The sequence below is a fragment of the Centrocercus urophasianus genome, unplaced genomic scaffold (genome assembly GCF_019232065.1).
Source record: "Centrocercus urophasianus isolate 14NV4802_14NV808 unplaced genomic scaffold, USGS_Curo_1.0 seq_15, whole genome shotgun sequence".
NCBI classification, from domain to species: Eukaryota; Metazoa; Chordata; class Aves; order Galliformes; family Phasianidae; genus Centrocercus; species Centrocercus urophasianus.
The window spans coordinates 18,489,026-18,508,553 of record NW_024884697.1 but is presented as its reverse complement, the minus strand read 5'-3'; the positions used below and the strand labels follow the sequence as shown (position 1 = coordinate 18,508,553).

Below are 19,528 nucleotides of genomic sequence, written 5' to 3'. Positions count from 1 at the left end.
TTATGCTATTAATAAATTTTGTAAAAATTAATTGTGCTCTTCCGCAATCTGTTTCTTCTCATGCCTATTTCTACAGTAAGTCAATTTAAAAAAATCTGTTGCTTGGATTTTTCCCTTGCTAGGTTTTTCTGTGCAGGCAGCACTGACTGACCACACAAGTGAGGCTGATGTACAGAGAGTGTTACCATGAAGGCCACCTATATTCATAGCACACAATCATTTTTAAGATAACTTGAGGACATTCAGAACCTTAAAGGAATGATATCACAGTTGCTGCTTTCAGTGCAAATGGAACAATAATATTCACCTGCAATGTGTGTGAGAAGAATCATTGCCTCGGTAGCAGTACTTGGTACAACACACTTAAAAAAAAACTTGATAGTGGTACAATGGATGAAACAATCTACATGAAGAATCTGGCAAGCGGGTTTGTATGGGAACTGTTGAGTTACAGCCTGAACCAGTGATTGATCACCTGAGGAAAGGACTGAGTCATCCGTGGGAGCACAGGTGAAGGCAATTCAGCTGTGTGACCAAGGGGTGGAACCTGGCTGCACCTCTCCTAGACTCCACTTAAGGACTGACTGCCCCTCAGGAAGGCTCTCTTTCTGGAGATTGCTTCTCTGTGCAGTCTTCCCTGCAAACCTAGATCTTTGGATACAAGTGAGCATTCCTTCTCTGCTTCTCTTCCCATTTTCACCACGATAATCTTTCCAGCTGTAGCACCAACTGTAACAGGATGGTTGTTAAAAATCAATGGTGGCTTCAGTAAAATTAAATAAGAGTGTAAGAAGGTCACTTGGTCTCTGCTTACTAACCTTTCAGCAATCCCATCATACTTATGCTTTGGGACATCTGGTGAACATCAAGCATTAAACCAGGCAATGCCAACATAACCTCAAGGGCACTCTCCAAAACAGGAATTACAATAGAGGTTTAAATGCCTTTCGGTCATCACTGTCCTCTGTTCAATGCAAAGAATGCCTGCATTTTAGTCACTCTGCAGGAAATGTTTATGCTGGATTTCTTCTTCCACCTCACTTCTCCCATCTGTGCTGTGTGCTCGTTAATTTAAGGGAAGCCAAAAGGGAAATTTTCACTATCCTTCAGTCTCTGCTATGCTGTTCTCCTCACTGCCCCAGGGCACAGCTGTTAGCAGCAGAAGGGAAACCACCACAAGCCCCATGACTTCCTGCACAGTGCTTCCAGCACATCACAACCTGCCCATGTGCCTCCCGTTGTGCATCCACTCAGCTCACTGCTGCAGCTTCGTGCAGGGGCTGCTCTGCTCGGCCCCCACCAGCCCTGTGCTGAGGGCACCCGGCCACCTTCCCTTGGCCCACACGTGCCCACCTCACCGCATGGCTGTGCTGCTGAAGAGGGCCAGCTGGAATCACTGAAGTTGCAGGGTTAGGGCTTCTCCTCTCAAGTCCGTGTCTTATAGTACGTGATACATGGGGATATGTCAGAGTTGTGGCACTAAGGATGATTCTACACCCTCTTCAACCTGCACCCAACAGGACAGCTCCTCTGGCTGCTGTGGCCCCTCTAAATACACACCATCATGATAGCAATGCCCAGCCAGGCTGACAGTGACCAGGCTCCTCTTCCTGCTAGTCACATACAGATGCATTTTGTTACTCTTCATGTTGTTTGGAACACACTGATCTGTTATGGAAATGAACACTTCTGCTAAGCATTATGGCACTAGGAAGCCCACTGAAGCATTAACTTCTGTATTTTCATCTTGTACAGAGGTAAATCTACTTCTGCATCAGTGACCTCTACCTCTTCAGGAGGAGCGAGAACCACAGAACTCCGATGTTTTCATTTCCCCAAATGCTGTCCTTCACCTCTTACTTACATACTTTTCATTATCCAGGCACAAAATGGTCTCTTGTGCTTGTAGGGAGAGATGACACAGGCAGCTAAGGCAGGTTTTAGAGCACCTAGCTTCACTTGTCCAGAACTCAGCTCATTTCAGCTTCTGGCCTCACTCTGCGGTGTCAACAGAGAGGCACCTCTGGGGATTTATTCAAATATTCTAGGCACATTTTAGGATGAAGCAAATGATTGTATGTACTTCTGTTAGGTAGGAAGGGGGCACGGACAATCTAGCTGGAACACAGCTCTCAGGCATTTGCACTTGCAGCTATCAGAAAGAATCTCTTGTTCAGTTTTAGCACTTCCATGTTGTCTACACGACTACACATTCCAGCTATGTCAGAGGAAGAAAAGTCATATAAGGAAGTCAGAGTGAAGCGAGTAATGGTTAGGAAAAGCAAAATACTGGGGGTCTATTTTATTTTAAACTTTCTTTTTTTTCTATTATCCCTTTGTTGACTGTACTCTTTCCTTACTTACAGTCTCTTCTGTCTCCTCGGTTTTTCCTTCTTGATGTTACAGTTCCTCTGAAGAACCTTCCAATTTGTTTGTGCCCTTCAGTCAAATTCCAAGCCCTTCCAAATGGAGCATTTTGGCAGCACTTCATCCTCTGCTTATGGACAGTTGTTCACTCCGCGGTCTGCAGTTTGCCTTCTACAGCTCATCACTTCCTCACTGTACTTCAGGGGGACACAGCAGTTCAAGTGTTTCCTTGTGTTGCACAGAGCAATTCTCAACAGGCTGGTACCAAAATATCATTTAAGAAGTACTGAAATGCAACAACACCTAATGCTGTAAAGGAGATGTAAGCAGTTTAGAAGGATGATTTTACACTCCCATCATTCACTGTCCTAGAACACCCTTCTCCCAGCTTGCATGTTCACTACCATTGCTATTAGAATAAAGCCAATTGTTTAAATGATCAGAATATATGAATTTTAGCAAGCCTGCTAAAACTGAGACAAATTGTTTCTGATTCTGTGATTGTTCTTTTTGTTAGCTGCAAAAAACCACTAACACTTTTTAAGAGTCTGTTTCTTATTAAAATTTAGAATACTCAATTCTTCTGATATCCGAGCTTCAAAATACGCAGCCCAATGTTCCCTTACACCTCAAAGCTGATTTATTTGAAGAAGAAAATTGCATTAAAGTTTCCTGACATCATAAAGAGCAGGTGCAGTTGCCTATGTACTGTGAATTCTATTTCTTGCCCCGCTGATCTAGTGTCCTTACTGGAACGTAGGCTCTGGAAACAAAGGCAGGCACACAAGGTGTACAGTACAGGTTGCAACTACAACTTGATTTTTTATTTTAATTTTTTATTTGTGTATAGATTGACCACTCTTCGGGAGGATGAAGAGTAGAAAAAAGGAACAGGGCTCCAACCCCCCATTATCTGTTACAGTACACCCAGTGTGCCTGTTCAGCCCGTTCAGCACGGGAGGAGCAGCACCTCGCCACGCGTGTTTCTTGGACTGCATGAGCTGGCACGACTTACATCATTTGGCTGATGTAAGGCACCCAGTTTGACCTTCAGTATGTTGCTATGTAGTTGCTAGGGATGCAGGTTCCATTAGATAAAGCACAGTTACACATCTGTTATGACAAAATACAGAACTAGAAGAAATAATGGCGTATTTACCCAGCAACTCCTGCACCAGTCATTTAACCTGATCTGACCTATCCGTGCCACTGTGAATAGAGCAACGGCAGCAATTTCATTAATATAGAGCTAAAAGTAGAATGAACAGGAGGGACTGCTCCTCCAGCAAAGACTTCATATTCTAAAACACTGATAGAAGAGCATACCTTCTCCTGTGCTTGTGTTCTAAGTGCAGCCAACTACAGAATGTTTTTTCATAAGCAAAGACACCTGTTCCTCATTGCCATGGCACAGAAATTAGCTGCTGGCCTACTAATAAAGCTGCAACACAGAACATACTTCTCACACATCTGCTTTCTGAAATGCAATGAGAAAACAAGAAGCTGCTGTTGTGTATACACTTGAGTACTACCTGCTTTGATTCCATTTGGAAAACCTCTAGTATTTCCCAATGTCTTTAGTGGTCTTCTGGAGGTATTTTTTACATTTCAACTCTTAATTGCTTATGTTAAATGGCTCAGGAATCATTTACAGACTATACTCGCTTTTCATAGATCAGCAATATCTAACTCAATATATTAGGCACGGGGAGCTGAGGAGGTAGATTTGTGGTCCTGAGCTCTCTGACTTCATGTATCTTTAGCTTGCTGTTCGAGACACAGTAGAACCACTCTTGTGGCCTCTGTAATTTCCTAGTAAGGCAGTGACTTAATAAAAATCAGAAACAATCACTATATATATGTATGTGTTTTAACTTGGGGGGAAAAGATTGTTCATGTCTGAACTAAGTAACTGGATCATGGTTTTCATGAAAACTAAGACTTGCTTAGATCACAGACTCGCTCATTGCTACTTCTGCAGGAGGCTCAGGGGAGACCTCATTGCACTCTACAACTTCCTGAAGGGAGGCTGTGATGAAGAGGGACTTGGCCTCTTCTCCCAGGCAGTGAGCAGGACAAGGGGTCATGGCTGCAAGTTGTATCAGAGGAGTTTAGGTTAGACATGAGGAAGAACTTCTTCTCTCAGAGAGTGGTCAGGCACTGGAATGGCTGCCCAGGGAGGTGGTGGAGTCGCCGTTGCTGGCAGTGTGCAAGAGGCGTCTGGACAACGTGCTGCATGCTATGGATTAGTGCTTGTGGTGGCAATGGTGATGAGGAGACGGTTGGACTGGATGATCTTATAGGTCGTTTCCAACCTTGTGATTCTATGATTCTAAGTGTCATAGAATCATAGAATGCCTTGGAGTGGAAGGGAACTCAAAGATCATTTAACAGGACTACGTAGTTGCTGTGAGATCTGGTCCATCATAATCCTCAAAGGAAGACATACAATAAATCCTTCAACGGGGAACAGATCCTTTATTGGACAGATGCCAAAGTTTTACGTAGAATACTGGAATGGCATTACAGCCACTGACATTTTCAGTATAATACTGCAACAAACTGTCTACTATGACTTTTTCAGGAGTAAAAACAATTAAGCTGGCAAAATAACATACCAAAGAGACAAGGATGATGAGGCTGCAGTGCTGCTCAAATACAGCTGAGACTCAGACTGGATAAACACACTAAGTATATTCTAGGTTCTACATGGTGCGTGTCACTGCACTGTATATCTGGCTTTGACGTTTCACCAAGCTATAAGCTGCCCTATCTATACATAAAGCATGGCAGAAGGAAGTACAGTGACCACCAGAAGTAAAAGCAATACGAACTGACTGCAAACCAAATCTTGTTTTTACCCCTCTCTTTGTTTCTCTGTAGGTTACCTACAATATTTGTAGTTGCAGAAAACCACTGGGTTACAAACCAGACTCTGAAAGACCACAGCTAACTGTGCAACTTACGTTAGAAATGCTGTATGGCAATACTTAGTCAACTTGGAGAGAACACCACGTTCAAGTTTAAAGTAACAGCACAGTACTCAATGAAGCTACAGTTGACATTCATTGCTTACAATTTTGCCAAAGTTGAATACAACACTTCTGTACAGGATCTTTGTAGAAACACAGCAGTTTTCACTGTCTCCCCCACCTTTTCAACCCATTTGAGGCATTCTGACATACGCCACTGGACTGCAGCTGAAAAACAGAATCCTGTGTCATCTCAGACACGTATACAAAGGCTTTAAACAAAAAAGTAGGGCTTGAAGTTTGGTTGGCTTAAGATACTCAACATCAGCGAAACGGAGATATTCGTGCATCATTCCAGTTCAATCCAAGTATAATCCAGTATAATCAAATGTGGATTATAAATGTCACACTCCATAACCAAATAACAAGACAAACACATATTCTTGGGACAGAAGAGTTTCAGGAGGCACTACAGAAGTCTGAGAAAAACTGAAATGTCAAAAAAAAAGTTAAAGAAAAATTAATATACAAGTTCAGCAATAACTTTCTTCCGGAGCTTGGAGGACTCACACATACCTGCTCTATGCAGAAGCAAAATCATACACTTTCTAAACAAAAAAAGCAAACTGGTTGCCAGTACCACTTTATAATGATAACTTTCAACTTTTTCACCTCTCGAAAGGAAGCATTAAGAAGCCTTTCTTGGATAAACTTCAAGGAATTTCAGAATGCGTGTCTTTCCCTGAGGCCAAAAGGTGCTGGATTCCTATAAGTATTCTTAGCTTCAAAAACAGAAGAGGACTGAATGCATCTTGAATACTGAAAAACTAGTCACACCTGTCTATTAAAGAGATAAGATAAAAATGGATTTTGATTACCTTTCCATGAACAAGAACAAACACTTTGATAGTTAATTTCATCTAGAAGATAATAATATGATATTATAACAATATAATAATATAGTATAATATTATCTGGAAGACAATATAGCAACATATTATATGACCCTAGAAGGGATGTGTTTAAATCAATCAAGAAAATTCTTTTAGTACAGCTAGTGTAAATGCTTCTCCCTACAGCATGCTCCCCTCAAATCCCTCTGTTCCCCAAACACATGCTGCAATGTTAGAGGTATGCAAAATGCCAAGTCTAAAACATCCTTTATTTAATACTTAATGCTAAGACTGTTCTTATGGGATGGAGGAATTATGGCTGCACGCTATGCTTACAGTATTTATGACCGCAAAAATCAAATCTTAATTTGTAGCACACGTTTTTCTATGTATCATCCTTCAAATAACATAAGCTTGAAAAATGTCTCAAATTGCTCTGTCTAGCATGGTTACAGAGAAGCCTAGATACTCACCGCTGCAGGCTTCTCAGCTCAGAAGGCAGGTCACAACCCACATAAGCATTATTCATTAAGCTGTACTCTAACAGTGCACAGAAACAGGGATCCTACAAGAGAAGACTGATGTTTAACATAGACATGTTACTCTGTGTAATGAACCTGCCAACAAATTAACGTGGCATGCCAATGCAGAAGATTTAATAGGACCTTTTCCATAAACAGAACAGCACAAACAGTGCAAGCATGGAACAACATAGCAGGAAGACACCTTCAGATGGATTCAGTGTGTTGCACGAAGGTGTGGGGAGACCACACCTCTCATTCAGTTCATTTCATGAATACTGAAGCTCAGAAAGAACCATACACAAGCTCAAAAAGGAGACCTCTTTAGCAGGTGGTTAACTGGGAGTAATCACTTCTACCTCTCTCCATTAAAAAATGAAAACAATGGCATCAGGTAATGCCCTCCAAGTTAGCCATTTACCATGGCAAATACCATGCATGATTCAAAGATATAAGAAGAAAAAAAAAAACAACCTTACTTTCATAAGAAGATGAGGATTTCCTATGACTATCAGCAAAGCTTTTGCTCTAGTAATTGCTACATTGAATCTCTTTGGGTTAGAGAGAAAGCCCAAACAGTATTCCTCGTCAGCAAGTGTGTCTTCATAAGATCGCACCTGAAAATTGATTAGAGATACAGATTCAAAACTGGAATAATGAGAAACCAACTTACTTTGTCACAGCGCAAAGCTTAATTTGCTCACTACAGCAAACCACAGCTCAATGTGAGCAATACACAGATTAGCTGAATTTTGGATTTTGAAGCTATCTAACTTATATTCCACCATTGGTTTTCCCAGAGAAGGTCTATTATCTAACAGTACACTAATATGACTTCAGCAATTTCAAGAGAATGCTATATTAGCTTTATTTGAGCATCAGGAATATCCACTGCAAGCTGAAACACAAGATACCAACACAAAATCAGTGTTTTACAAGATGTAATCTTTCAGTAGAAGAAATGCTAGAGTTGCTGGTTTTTTTTTATGTCTTAAAAATCAACAACATTTCAGAGTGTCCTGTCAGTCATCTTGGCCTTAGCTTAGAAGAAAATGCCACTGAAACACTGCTAGAGCAAATTCAGTTTTCCATTACATTTTCAGCTTTATCTCATCAATATTTAAATTAATCTTTGATAAAACGATTTCCCATCACAAATGGGTTTTATGAATATACCTAAATATATATACCTGTAAATATATATACCTATACAGTTACAATGCTGGATTCAAAAGCTATGATACAATGAAGAACAACTAAGTTAAGCATGGTTCCACTACCATTGGGGAAAAACAAGCAAGCAAATCCCCAAATGGTTTCTTCAAGCCACAATACACCACCTCACCCAAACCAACTGCTTCCTTCCTCATTGCACCCAAGTCAAACTATTTTCAGGGCTTTGACTTTTTTCATAACTGTTTTGTCCTTCCCTCTCCTGGAAATTGTGTGCCTGTTACAGGTAGTCTAGTACTGCTCTTACCTTGAGCCTCAAATCCCTGGGTTTTATTTCTGCCTTTGATCAGTTTGCCCTCTATGCCATTGCCCAGACTTACAGGAGCTCAGTCTGTAATGCATATTCCTGAACAGCTCTGAAGGACCACAAGTCACAAACACTGCAAGAACTCCACATTCCAGACACATCTCTTCTACTTCACTGAGACTTACTGCACCAAAAAACATACTACCATTTGGAAAAAAAGCAAGCACAGATTTTTATTTTTTTTTTTGTATTCTAAACTCAATTTTATATCAGTTATACTGATAGCTTCAGCAAAGTTTGCAAAGCTATGGTGAAAGGCAAGGGCTACCACCTTCCTAATAACAACAGAAACTCCCAACTTAGTGATGCATTCTTCTCCTCTTGCCTCCTCGCCAAATGCAATGGTTGGACTGAATACAATTCAGAACATCTTCCCAAACTTCCATCTCCCTGTATTTCCTCAACATCCCCTTCTATCAAGCTTGAGGAATGAAAGCAGATGAACTTAAATGAGATTCAAGGTGTTGCACTGGGGTCAGGGCCATTCCAGATGTGCATACAGAGTGGAAGAACTCCTTGAGAACAGCCCTGCAGGGAAGGACGTGGAGGTCCTGATGCACAAGAAGCTTGATATGAACCAGCAGTGTGCATCTGCAGGCTGGAAGGCCAACAATATCCTAGCCTGCATCAAAAGAGGGGTGGCCAGCAGGGAGAGGGAGGTGATTGCTCCACCTCTACTCTGCCCCTGTGAAGCTCTGTCTAGAGTACTGTGTCCAGGCCTGGGGCATCCAGCAAAGAAAAAAGATGTAAAATTCTCAAACCAGTCCCAGAGGAAGGCCATGAAGATGATCAAAGGGCTGGAACATCTCTCCTATGAAGAAAGGCTGAGGGAACTGGACTTTTTCAGTCTGGAGAAGGGAAGGCTCTGGGAACACTTCACTGCAGCCTTCCAGTACTTAAAGGGATCCTATAAACAGGAGGGCAAGCACCATACTACATAATCTGTTAGTGACAGGATAAAGGAGAATGGTTTTAATCTAAAAGAGGAGAGACTTAGACTAAATGCAGGCACAAGCTGCCCAGAGAAGCTGTGGATGCCTCATCCCTGAAAGCATTGAAGGCCAGGTTGGACGGGGCCCTGGGCAGTCTCACCTGCTGGGTGGCAACCTGCCCATGGCAGAGGGATTGAAAGTAGATGACTGTTAAGGTCCCTTCCAACACAAGCCATTTTATGATTCTGTGATCATAGAATCAGAAATTTTCTGAAAGATTCATTTATTGCCAAGAGTGAAAACAAACAGCTCTGCATTCTCATGTTTATATAAAGATTTCTAGCGATGCAAGTCGTGTCTCTGTACTGTCATATTTACACAGATGTAGTCTACCAAAACCAACACTGAATCAAGGAAGTGAAGTACTGTGAAAATAATGTCCTGTGACCAGTGTACTGCTGAAGTACAACCACAGCACAGACTTCTTTTCCCTGTCCCTTTTTTGCAAGGCATTTTATAGCTTCAGATTCAATTAGTCAGAAGCTAGAGAAGACATTTACCAACATCCCAATACTTAAGCAGCAGAACACTCCAACAGCACATCACAAAAATGACCATGGAAGACTGTCAAGTGTTCTCCTAACAGTAAAAAAGGGTACTGTCAGCACAGTCAGCACTGATGTCTGGGTAATCATCAGCTGTATACAATTATGTGGTAATTCTCAAACAGAAAATGAAAAGAACCTACATCAACATTCATAAGCTAACCAGTGACTTTGGATGCTGTGATTTATACCGTTCTCTCTACTATTTATACTGCATCCAGTTTCCATCGTTGCTCAGCATGCTTAAGCAAAGATATATTACCTATATGAAACTCTATGAACTCATTTTGAATTAGCTTGAAGGGTTTGAAGTCTACCTCAAAAGCACAGATACCATCCTGTTTGCACACATTTCAATTATTTTTCCCAAATACTATGACAGACTAGTGACAAAATCACAGTTCCCTTGGTTTTCTCATCCTCATTCCCCAAAGCTCTATCTCAAAAAGGAAAAAGCTACAGAGAATTAAGAACAAATATTCTAGACAAGCCCACAAGTATACATACTGTTGATAAGATGGTAACCATGCACTCTTGCCCTTGAAACTCTTCTACTGTGCCAACTTTTACATCTGACAAATCAATGCTTCTCAGAAGAAATTTAATTTTTTCTACCTAGAAAAAAATGTTTGAAGAAATTTATTTTTATATTTTAGAATGGATTATTTTGAAACCAAAGACACGAGCCATGTAAAGTAATTTAACACAGATGGGTTGTAGGGAATGCCTACACCAAGCTTAGCTATCATCCACTATTAAGGTTTTAAAACAAAACAGAGCTTTTCCTGCTATGTACAACAATTCTTATGTGACTCCATAGGGGGAATGTTTGCTACCTACACATAAACAGAAATTAACAGGTTTTTTGATAGATTTTAATGACACGAACAACTTAGATCTTAGGAGTTTATCCATGCAAGCTCTTCTTCTGTAATGGAGTATGTGCCAACCCAAGACTTACCACAGGTGTGGCAGGGCAAACAGCTTCCCCCACCCCTGCAAGAGGGCTGTGCAGAGATTCCTTGCTACTTTCACCATACAGAGTGAAAAAACTGAGGTTTTTCACTCTAAACTCTAGATTTAATGGGAACATCATTAGTGAATGACAATACACTGCGAAACGAAACACAGTGAAGCTCTGAGATATGCCTTCCCATTTTACCAAACCAGAGCAGCAAGGCAAAACTACAACTTCAAATACAGTAACTCTGAAGTTTTAAATACTAGCTGTACCTGCTTACGATACGGTGTAATCACTCCAATATCAGCCACTGACACTGCAATGCTTTCATTTTTAGCCAGGTGGCAACAATACTGCATTACTTGAACTGCTTCAGTTGGATTAAACCATGAAGGACTGTGACCTTCACGAGTTTCCTTGCCCTGTATTAGGAGAAGCAAAGTGAGCAGATGAAGGCCATGTGCAAAAACTAACTACATATTTAATTGATTATTGTCTTACACATCTAAATGCAAAACAAACAAACAAAAAGTATCTAAAGAACAGAAACTGTAACATAACATTATACACAAACGTCCTGATTTGCTATAAATCCTTTTCAATGAGCAACCACCACCTGTATTTTATGACAATGGTGCTTCATATATGTGCAAAGAATATAAATCTCAGCTCAGAATAATAAGTATTTGCAAGCTGTTATTCTGCTTTTGAGCAAAGCAGAAGAGGTCAGACACAAGCACCTCCGAACAGTGGACACACCACTGATCACTTCACTAACTTCTTGGAAGACCCACAAGGACTTTTCTTCCTGAAGTACCAGTTTTATCTTTGACTTTTAATCTTTAATAAACTTTCAGTTTTAAAGGCTTGCATTCATTCTAATGCAGCAGACTCTAACCTGAATTAATCTAAATCTCATGGAGTTGCCTGCAATAGACTACTGCTACGTTTGCCAATTTAAATTTTTATGAAAATGTCTTCACAATACCCTGCAATCTGCAGCTGCGTAAGTTTTTAGAAATCTATTTGTCTTCAGCAGTTGTTTTGAAAACCAGATGGTCAAGAAGCCACCCTTTTTGCAAACAACTTGTTCTTTTCCTATATTCTTTCTGAAATTCATTCTAATGAATAAAACCTTTGTCTACAACATTAGCAAACTTCTATGAAGCTTCTTTATTTTCACTTAGACTACATGAGCATTGTACATACCCTTACTCCATGAAAAATCAACGGAAACCCTTTCCTGGGCAATTTCTCCCAGTGTAACAAAGAAGTCACTACTGCAGCATCTGCACAGACTTCGAGCTCTTTATTATAAAACAGTTTAGATGGTAAGGCAAGCAATGCAGAATGTGACCTGTAGTTGTTTACGAGTTTTGTGATCTGCAGAGACAAAAAATAAAACCTGTAACCAAAACAGGCAGTTAGAACCACAGAATATCCTGAGTTGGAAGGGCTTTACAAAGATAATTGAGTTACTCATCAGACTTGAAGGTATGCAGCTCCCAAGAAGACCACTTACCATCTTGCAATGTTAGCTTTCCTAAAGCTGCCAAAAAATTGGATTAAAGGCAAAAAAAATGCAGCCTTGATATTAAGTAAACACTAAAAAAAAAAGTCTCTTCCCCCCCTAAATGGGAAGGAAATGGACCATCTCTTCTCCTTCTAAAGGGAGAGAGGGGAGAAAAAAAAAAAAAAAAAAGGAACAGAAAGGAACAAAAAATACATGAAAGATGAAGGAAGAATTCTTTGGTTTGACCTATAGATACATTATGTCTCCTTTTTTAATTCATTTCAGGTTGTTTCCAAGGGATTTCCATGGACATAGTTTATTTTTCGGAGGGGAAGACTTGAAAGGCAGAGAGAGCATCAGAAGAGCCAGTTATCATAACATCTGACAGAGGCAGGCCTTGGAAACCAGAACTACCTGCCTTCAAATGAAAGAATGCCCTTGAAGAAATATTCCAGTGATTCCAATTATGTATTGTAAGAAGACTGACATATACCTGAAGACCTGTGAGATCCTTCAAGCCCTCATCTCCTGCTGTCATACAATGCCAACATTGTACATTGAACATTGTATAAAAAATAAATAAATACAAGAACAGAAATTTTCGGGGTTTCAGAGAACTTTTCCTTAGGAAGCTGAACACAACCTAAAGTGTAGAATTAAGCAGCACATAATACCCAACTTCCCTCAAGCAACTTAAGTTTGCCATCAGATTTCTTCCTCTGGCTGTGCTGTTATCAGTTTTTTTGTTAGTTTGTTTTCTGTACCTAAAAACCTAAATCATTTTCAATATGCACGTGCAGAGCTGTCTTCATTCAAGAACTGATTACCCAAAACAGTGCTCTTGCCCCATGGTTTTCACTCTCTTCTTTTCAACAGGGTTGGACAGAGCTATGCAGGACCACAAAGTAAGACAGGGCTAGAAAGGATATAGAACTGTTTGGAGGGCTGGATTCAGAGTGGTGGTGAATAGAGTCACATCCATCTGGTGTCTGGTCATGAGTGGTGTTCCCCAGTGGTTGCTACTGGGGCCTGTCCTGTTCAATATCTTGACAGATGATCTGGATCATGGGATTGACCACACCCCCAGTAAGGTTGCGGTCAACACCAAGCTGGCAGGAAGTATCAATTTGTCTAGGGTTAGGAAGGCCCTGCAGAGGGATCTGGATAGGCTAGACAAGTGGACTGAGGCCAACTGTACAAACCTGAACAAGATCAACGCTAGGTCCTATACTTTGGTCACAACCACCCCATGCAACGCTACAGGCTTGGAGCTGAGTGGCTGGAAGACTGTGTGGAGGAAACGGACCTGGGAGTGTTGGTTGATGTTCAGCTGAACATGAGCCAGCAGTGCCCGGGTCACCAAGAAAGCCAATGGCATCCTGGCTTGTACCAAAAGTAATGTAGTCAGCAGAAGTGGAGAGGCAGTCATTCCCCTATACTCATCTCTGTTTTATAGAGTAAATTCTCAGCTACAGAATACTCTTTTTCAACAGTTACTGTATTAGCTTTAAGTTCTTGCCAGCTATGAGCAAAAGCCTATATGAAACGCTTGTAAAAACTTGCACCAGAGTAGGTGACCCACTGTAACCACTGCTGAAATGCACAACCCATTGTCTCACTGTACTCATATCCACTGTTTGGGTTACATAAATGTTCAGAAAGCACTGATCAATGTCAATTTTTTTCTGTACGGAGGAATTCAATAACACACCTTTGCTTCATATGCACTTCCATTTCAGACACCATTTTGTCAGGACTGCCTCTCTGTTGTCATTTGTCAAATGGCAACAGAATGCAGTGGACTATTGGTGGGAAGGTTCAACCTCTACTGCCATATCACCAATATCCGCCTCTGTCGCTGCAGGCCAACATGATAAAATAGGAGGCTTTACTTTCTGAGCAGCCCTCATAGTTCCAGCACAAAGGTGAAAGGAACAGAACTTCTCTATGCCATGAAATATTATGAAGTACTCCCATAAACTGTAAAAATTGTTTTCTGATGCTTATATGAGAAAAATCCAGAAGATTATCCTTCAGAGACCTTTTTTTTCCCCTCACTTCCTGAAATAAGATGTTCAAAAAATCTTTGCATTTAAAGAGGCAGCTTTACTTGTCTTTTCATGCTAAAAGCTTAAATTGTGCTTGCGCATTTGTGGAGAATTATGTTATAAAGTTACTTTAAGTTGGACAATGAAACCCTTATTGAGAATTCTGACACATGCACCACGTTTACCAACTCTGAAGAAATTTTGTTTTTAAGCAAAGAAAGGTTTTAAGAAATTACAGCATCCTTGCTATTTGGCATACATATTCAAAATAATAAAGACTTACTAGTAAGCTAATGTTCAATCCAGACTTAAACCTCAGCATGGGGATTAAAAGACAAAGAAAAAAAAGAAAAAAAAAGTGTTAAGTAAACATCACCAAACATAGTTTATCATTCTTTATCTGAAAAAAAGTGAAACAATTTAATTTTACTCACCAACAAAGGGTTATATGATCCATCCGTGCTAAAAGCATCCTCATTTCTCAGGTACATATCTCTTGATATCAGTCTTTCCAGCAAGGATATATTTAATCCAAATGCCACTGCAATTCTAGATTTTATTAGAGGCCCTAACTGCTTTGGATCTCCGACCAGAACTATCTGTGTAGTAAAAAAACCCAACATCTATTAAAACTGTTATAAAATGCAGTCTCAATAACATGCACACTTCAGAATTCCAAGATGAACGTACATCAAGCTCTCTGCTTTCCCCCCAAACGCCTAATTCGTGAGGTTTATTACATGTACTCACAACTTCATACTCATTATCAGGAACAGCAGCTTGCATCTTGCATCATTCACACTGCTAATAATCTTTTGATGATGCTGAGACAACTACCTGACCGTTAACTTCCGAAATTAATCCAATAGGAATCAGGCTTTCTGGTTCACTTGCTTGCCCAGCCTCATCCAAAATCACATGTGTGAAGTGTCCAAGCCTAGAATTAAATAACATGAACTCAGAACAGGGCATTTCCTCCCCCTCCCCCCGAGATAAGTTAATTCTGCCACCCCGTGGCTGATCTGAGCAATTCTGTAAACATTCCTGTCAACCTCCACATAAACAACAGCGAAGGCTGAAAATACATCAAAAGGCAGAAGGCAGCCTGCCCTGTGTTTTTCCTTCTAATTCTTCATCTGCAAGTTCTCTTACATGCTCTCATATACACAACCACTGCTTATCTTAACTATAGCTTTATTTATAGTAAGGTTAAGACATTTGGAAAAATTTCCTTGTTCTCAAAGATCTCCAACTATTTCAGTTGAATAATGCACTTGGTTTAGCAAAGACAACTGCTAGCCTTTATTTCTATAAAACAACTCTTAAATCAGTTAGACACTTAAGAGTGTCCTTTCAGAAAGCTGAAAGCAAAACCAGAAGAATCTTTACTTCACATGGTGGCTCTTTACAACTAATGAAGATTTTATTTAAAAGACTAAGTACAATATGCTTTTTAGTGGAACTCCTAGATGCTTTTAAGACAACATGATTGTAAACAGCAACGTCGCAGCTAAGGTTCCCACTGCCTGTGGTGGAAAAACAACCGTGTCAAGACGCTTTCTTACATTTACTCTGAAGAAATTCTCCGCTGAAACATTATTAAGAACAAGAGGTTTGCCAGGAAGCCAGATGTCTCAACAATACTCCTGTCTGCAGTACTGTACCTTGTTCCTGTTTGATAAAACATTCCTGCGCTACAGCAAGTGGTAATTACTATCCTGAACCACACTGCCTTCCAAACATCATCACCGTCCTGGCAGTAAGGTTTCACCATGTCATCAACATGCTGCAGAAACAAAACAGTGTGCTTAGCAAAATACCACTCCAGATGTTTTTATGTGAATAATTTAAAAAATTCATCAAAAAAACTATTTTGGAAGTGGAACAAAATCCTTAGACATAGACCCATGCACTGAAATGGATTCTTGGTTGAATGTGACTGAAGAAGACATATGCATTCTCTTCACCTATCAAGACTGCAGATATGTTTCATACACACGTATTTTTCAGTTCATCTTCTGGAAAAGCTAGATCAGTTATTACTTTCCTAGCCAAGTCTCAGCAGCCTAATAAATACTGACAGTTGCATTAATAAATCAGCATTTGAAGATTAAAATATTAAAAAGGAAATACGACCGGTTATCTGTAGCATTTACCTCTACAGATCTGTAGGTAGCATTGACTCGGACCATAGCTCCTGGTTTTAATAGATTGCTTTGATGCAGCCTCAAGCAAATCAGATCTGTTGCAGCATTTGATGGTGCGCAAACCAAGATTCGACTATCTGGTAAAGTAAAATGTATCTATATTCAAAAAGATGGACATCACAAAAAGAAAAGGTTATTTGGAAAAGTAGCAATAGCTCAAACACATCCGTTTTATTTCACTGAATACAGAATCCAGATTATAATCATCCATGCTTTTGCAGTTCAAGAACACTACTCTCGACATCCATCATTTAAGGGGTCTCAAGCTGAGTGCACTCAGAGCAGAACTACTGCACAGTTACTACATTAATGCATACTGTGCTTCAAGAATCTATTATGCAGTACTAGAATCACGAGTTAAGATAATATTCACTAAAGCCTTAAGATATAAAAATAAGCCATTCAGGATTTTTTTTCAAAGTCACATTGATTTCATCATTCTGAATAGCTCAGTGAAAAGGCTTACGAAGAATATTTCCAAATCTTGCCTAGGAAAATAAAGAAGTGATGGTACTCACAGATTCACCTTAAGTGTTCTAACACTGAAAAGATTAGAGTCTATCCATTTATCATTCACCATTACCTGCAAAATAGCTTCAACTACTGTTATTGTTTTTCCAGTTCCTGGTGGTCCAAAGAGAATATAAGGTGTTGGACGACATTCACCACTCAGTATCCTTTTCACTGCCAATTTCTGCTGCTTGTTAAGCATAGGATTGAAAAATTCACCACCTCTCCATTTAATTGTCTCAGTTTCCTCAACTATGATCAAGATAAGTACATATTAAAATTGCAAAAATATTTTTAAGCATACACAGATTAAAGCAACTGCAATTCATATTATGCCTTAATTTATTTTTTTCCATTTTCCTAGAACAGCACAGAGAAAAGAAAACATCAATAATTCAGAAGTATACTGGATCTCCTAAAAAATTAATGGACAAAAAAGGATCATCATTATTTACTTAAAAAAAATAAATCTGTAAAGACTTCAGTAATTTTAACATTAAACTCTTTTTTTTTTTTCCTCCCCCCTTTAACTGCAAAATTTCAGTAAACTTTCAGAGACAGCACCAGTACTAAATGACATATGATAGTCATATTGACCACAGGAATTCCCCTACACCTCATTCAGTTTAGCTGCAGCTTACCACAACAGAATCTTATTAACTCCTGGACAGAAGTGCCATCTAAGTAATCTGCTTCCCAATTCAGGTATGTTATTGCTACAAAGGGATAAAATCCCTCTCTTTCAGTGTCAGTGCACTTAACTGTTGAAGTCACACTTCCCAGATAAGCACAGACATGACAGGCACTTTCTGAAACCTTTCAAAAATAGTTACCATTTTCAGCAAGGTAGACATTCCAGCAACAAAGTGGAAACTCTGAATGTGACCAGAAATATTCCAGTTGCGATTAGGAATAGTTAATTTACTGAGTACAAACTATATCACTGAAAGTCTGCTTAACTGAAGATGTTTAAACAATCCACACAAGTGCTCTAATGAAACTTCCTGCTGCAAAGTTTCTCCTTAAGCGAGCATGAGGACATCTCAAAGACACTGTACTCTGCCTGTCTGTCTGAAGTGACTGCAAATCTTGAACTGGCTATACTTCAATACTGAAGAAAGTAGTAGAATATACCAAGCTGGCTTGTTTCCACAGAAGCAGTCGCTGAACCTGCTATGTTTATCTGCCTCGATGGCGTGCATTTTGCCCGCTTGTTCTGCAGCTTTCTGACCTGGAAATATCAAACAAAGGTAAACACATTTACAACTTTACAGAAACAAGCAACCATCTTCACTAATACTTGAAATTGCTTAGTTTTGTTTTTTCCCCGTTAAATGGGTTTACTTCAGTAAATAGAATATCTGTGAAGAAGAGATTCTGCAAACAGTTGTGGTGGAAAGAAGCATTGTGTGGGTTCAGAAACAGATGACAGAACTTACTGATGATATAAGAAGATGGGGCAAATATTATTATCTTCAGCAACTACGATGTGAACAAATACACACTCAGTAAATTAGCAAACAACATAATATCAACAGCCTTAGCTGAAATGCCTGATGGCTCATCTTCATTTGAAGAAATTTTGCAGTAAGATAAAAAAAAAAAAACTCATGAAAACCTAAACTGAAAGCTCTGCACCTGGGAATAAGTAACTGTATGAATCAGGACAGGCTATGAGAACACTAACTGAGCAGTGATCCCCAGGCCCTGTTCAGGAAACTGAGTTACTATGGATGCTTCATGTATAGAAACATCATGTTACTAAGAACTAGAGAGGTTGAAACAACTTATCCTTTCCAGTTTGATAAAGAAGAGGTAAATAGGCAGCCTAATGCCTATCATGGCTTAGAACAGAGTTAGGAAAAGGAAAAAAATAAATAAGAGACCAACACTTCTCAATTCTTTGTAGTAGCATATAATGTAACAAAGGGCCACATCCAAAGTTGCAGATAGAAGATTCACACAGTGAACTGGGGGTTGAAATCATTCAGTGGAAATGTTGTAAAACATTGAGAAAGGTTATACAGATGTTGTGGAACCTCTGAACAAAATTAAATAAACCTAACCCCGAAGCTGACTTGATTCAGTGCTGGTGACAATCTACTCCAAAATAGGAAAGAGGACTAAATATCATTCTGAAGGTTGTTTTAAGAAAGACCTCTACAATTTCTTCCTATAATTTAACAAGCAATAAAAAAGCCTAGGTAACTTTGCACAGATCAGGATATTACCTGCCACAGGGAGAGAACTTCACATATCTTAGAAGTTGCTATGAAAACTAGTCTAAGGGAAATCTGACAGTTCATATTATTATAATACAGGTTGTTACGAGAACTTTCCCTTCTAGATGAGAGGATTAGCTTAATAGCATCATTTGTCATAAAATTTCCTGTCTTCAGGTAAGCAAACAAACTTCTGTCATCAGAAAGTAGCAGAATGTGACTTCAATTACTTGATGC

General features: G+C 39.6%; 1 protein-coding gene across 1 annotated transcript in view; it reads right to left on the bottom strand.

Moving 5' to 3' along the window:
* Positions 1-6,701: 6,701 nt before the first annotated feature.
* Positions 6,702-19,528, bottom strand: part of MOV10L1 (Mov10 like RISC complex RNA helicase 1) — a 33,554-nt gene continuing 20,727 nt past the window's right edge. The window contains exons 16-26 of the mRNA XM_042815840.1: positions 18,204-18,300; positions 17,143-17,321; positions 16,509-16,655; positions 16,017-16,138; positions 15,190-15,289; positions 14,787-14,951; positions 12,001-12,174; positions 11,064-11,213; positions 10,338-10,445; positions 7,233-7,370; positions 6,702-6,797 (exon numbers count right to left, since the gene is read on the bottom strand). Of these exons, the coding sequence (XP_042671774.1) occupies positions 6,702-6,797; positions 7,233-7,370; positions 10,338-10,445; positions 11,064-11,213; positions 12,001-12,174; positions 14,787-14,951; positions 15,190-15,289; positions 16,017-16,138; positions 16,509-16,655; positions 17,143-17,321; positions 18,204-18,300 (1,476 nt within the window). The remainder of the gene's footprint in view (positions 6,798-7,232; positions 7,371-10,337; positions 10,446-11,063; positions 11,214-12,000; positions 12,175-14,786; positions 14,952-15,189; positions 15,290-16,016; positions 16,139-16,508; positions 16,656-17,142; positions 17,322-18,203; positions 18,301-19,528) is intronic.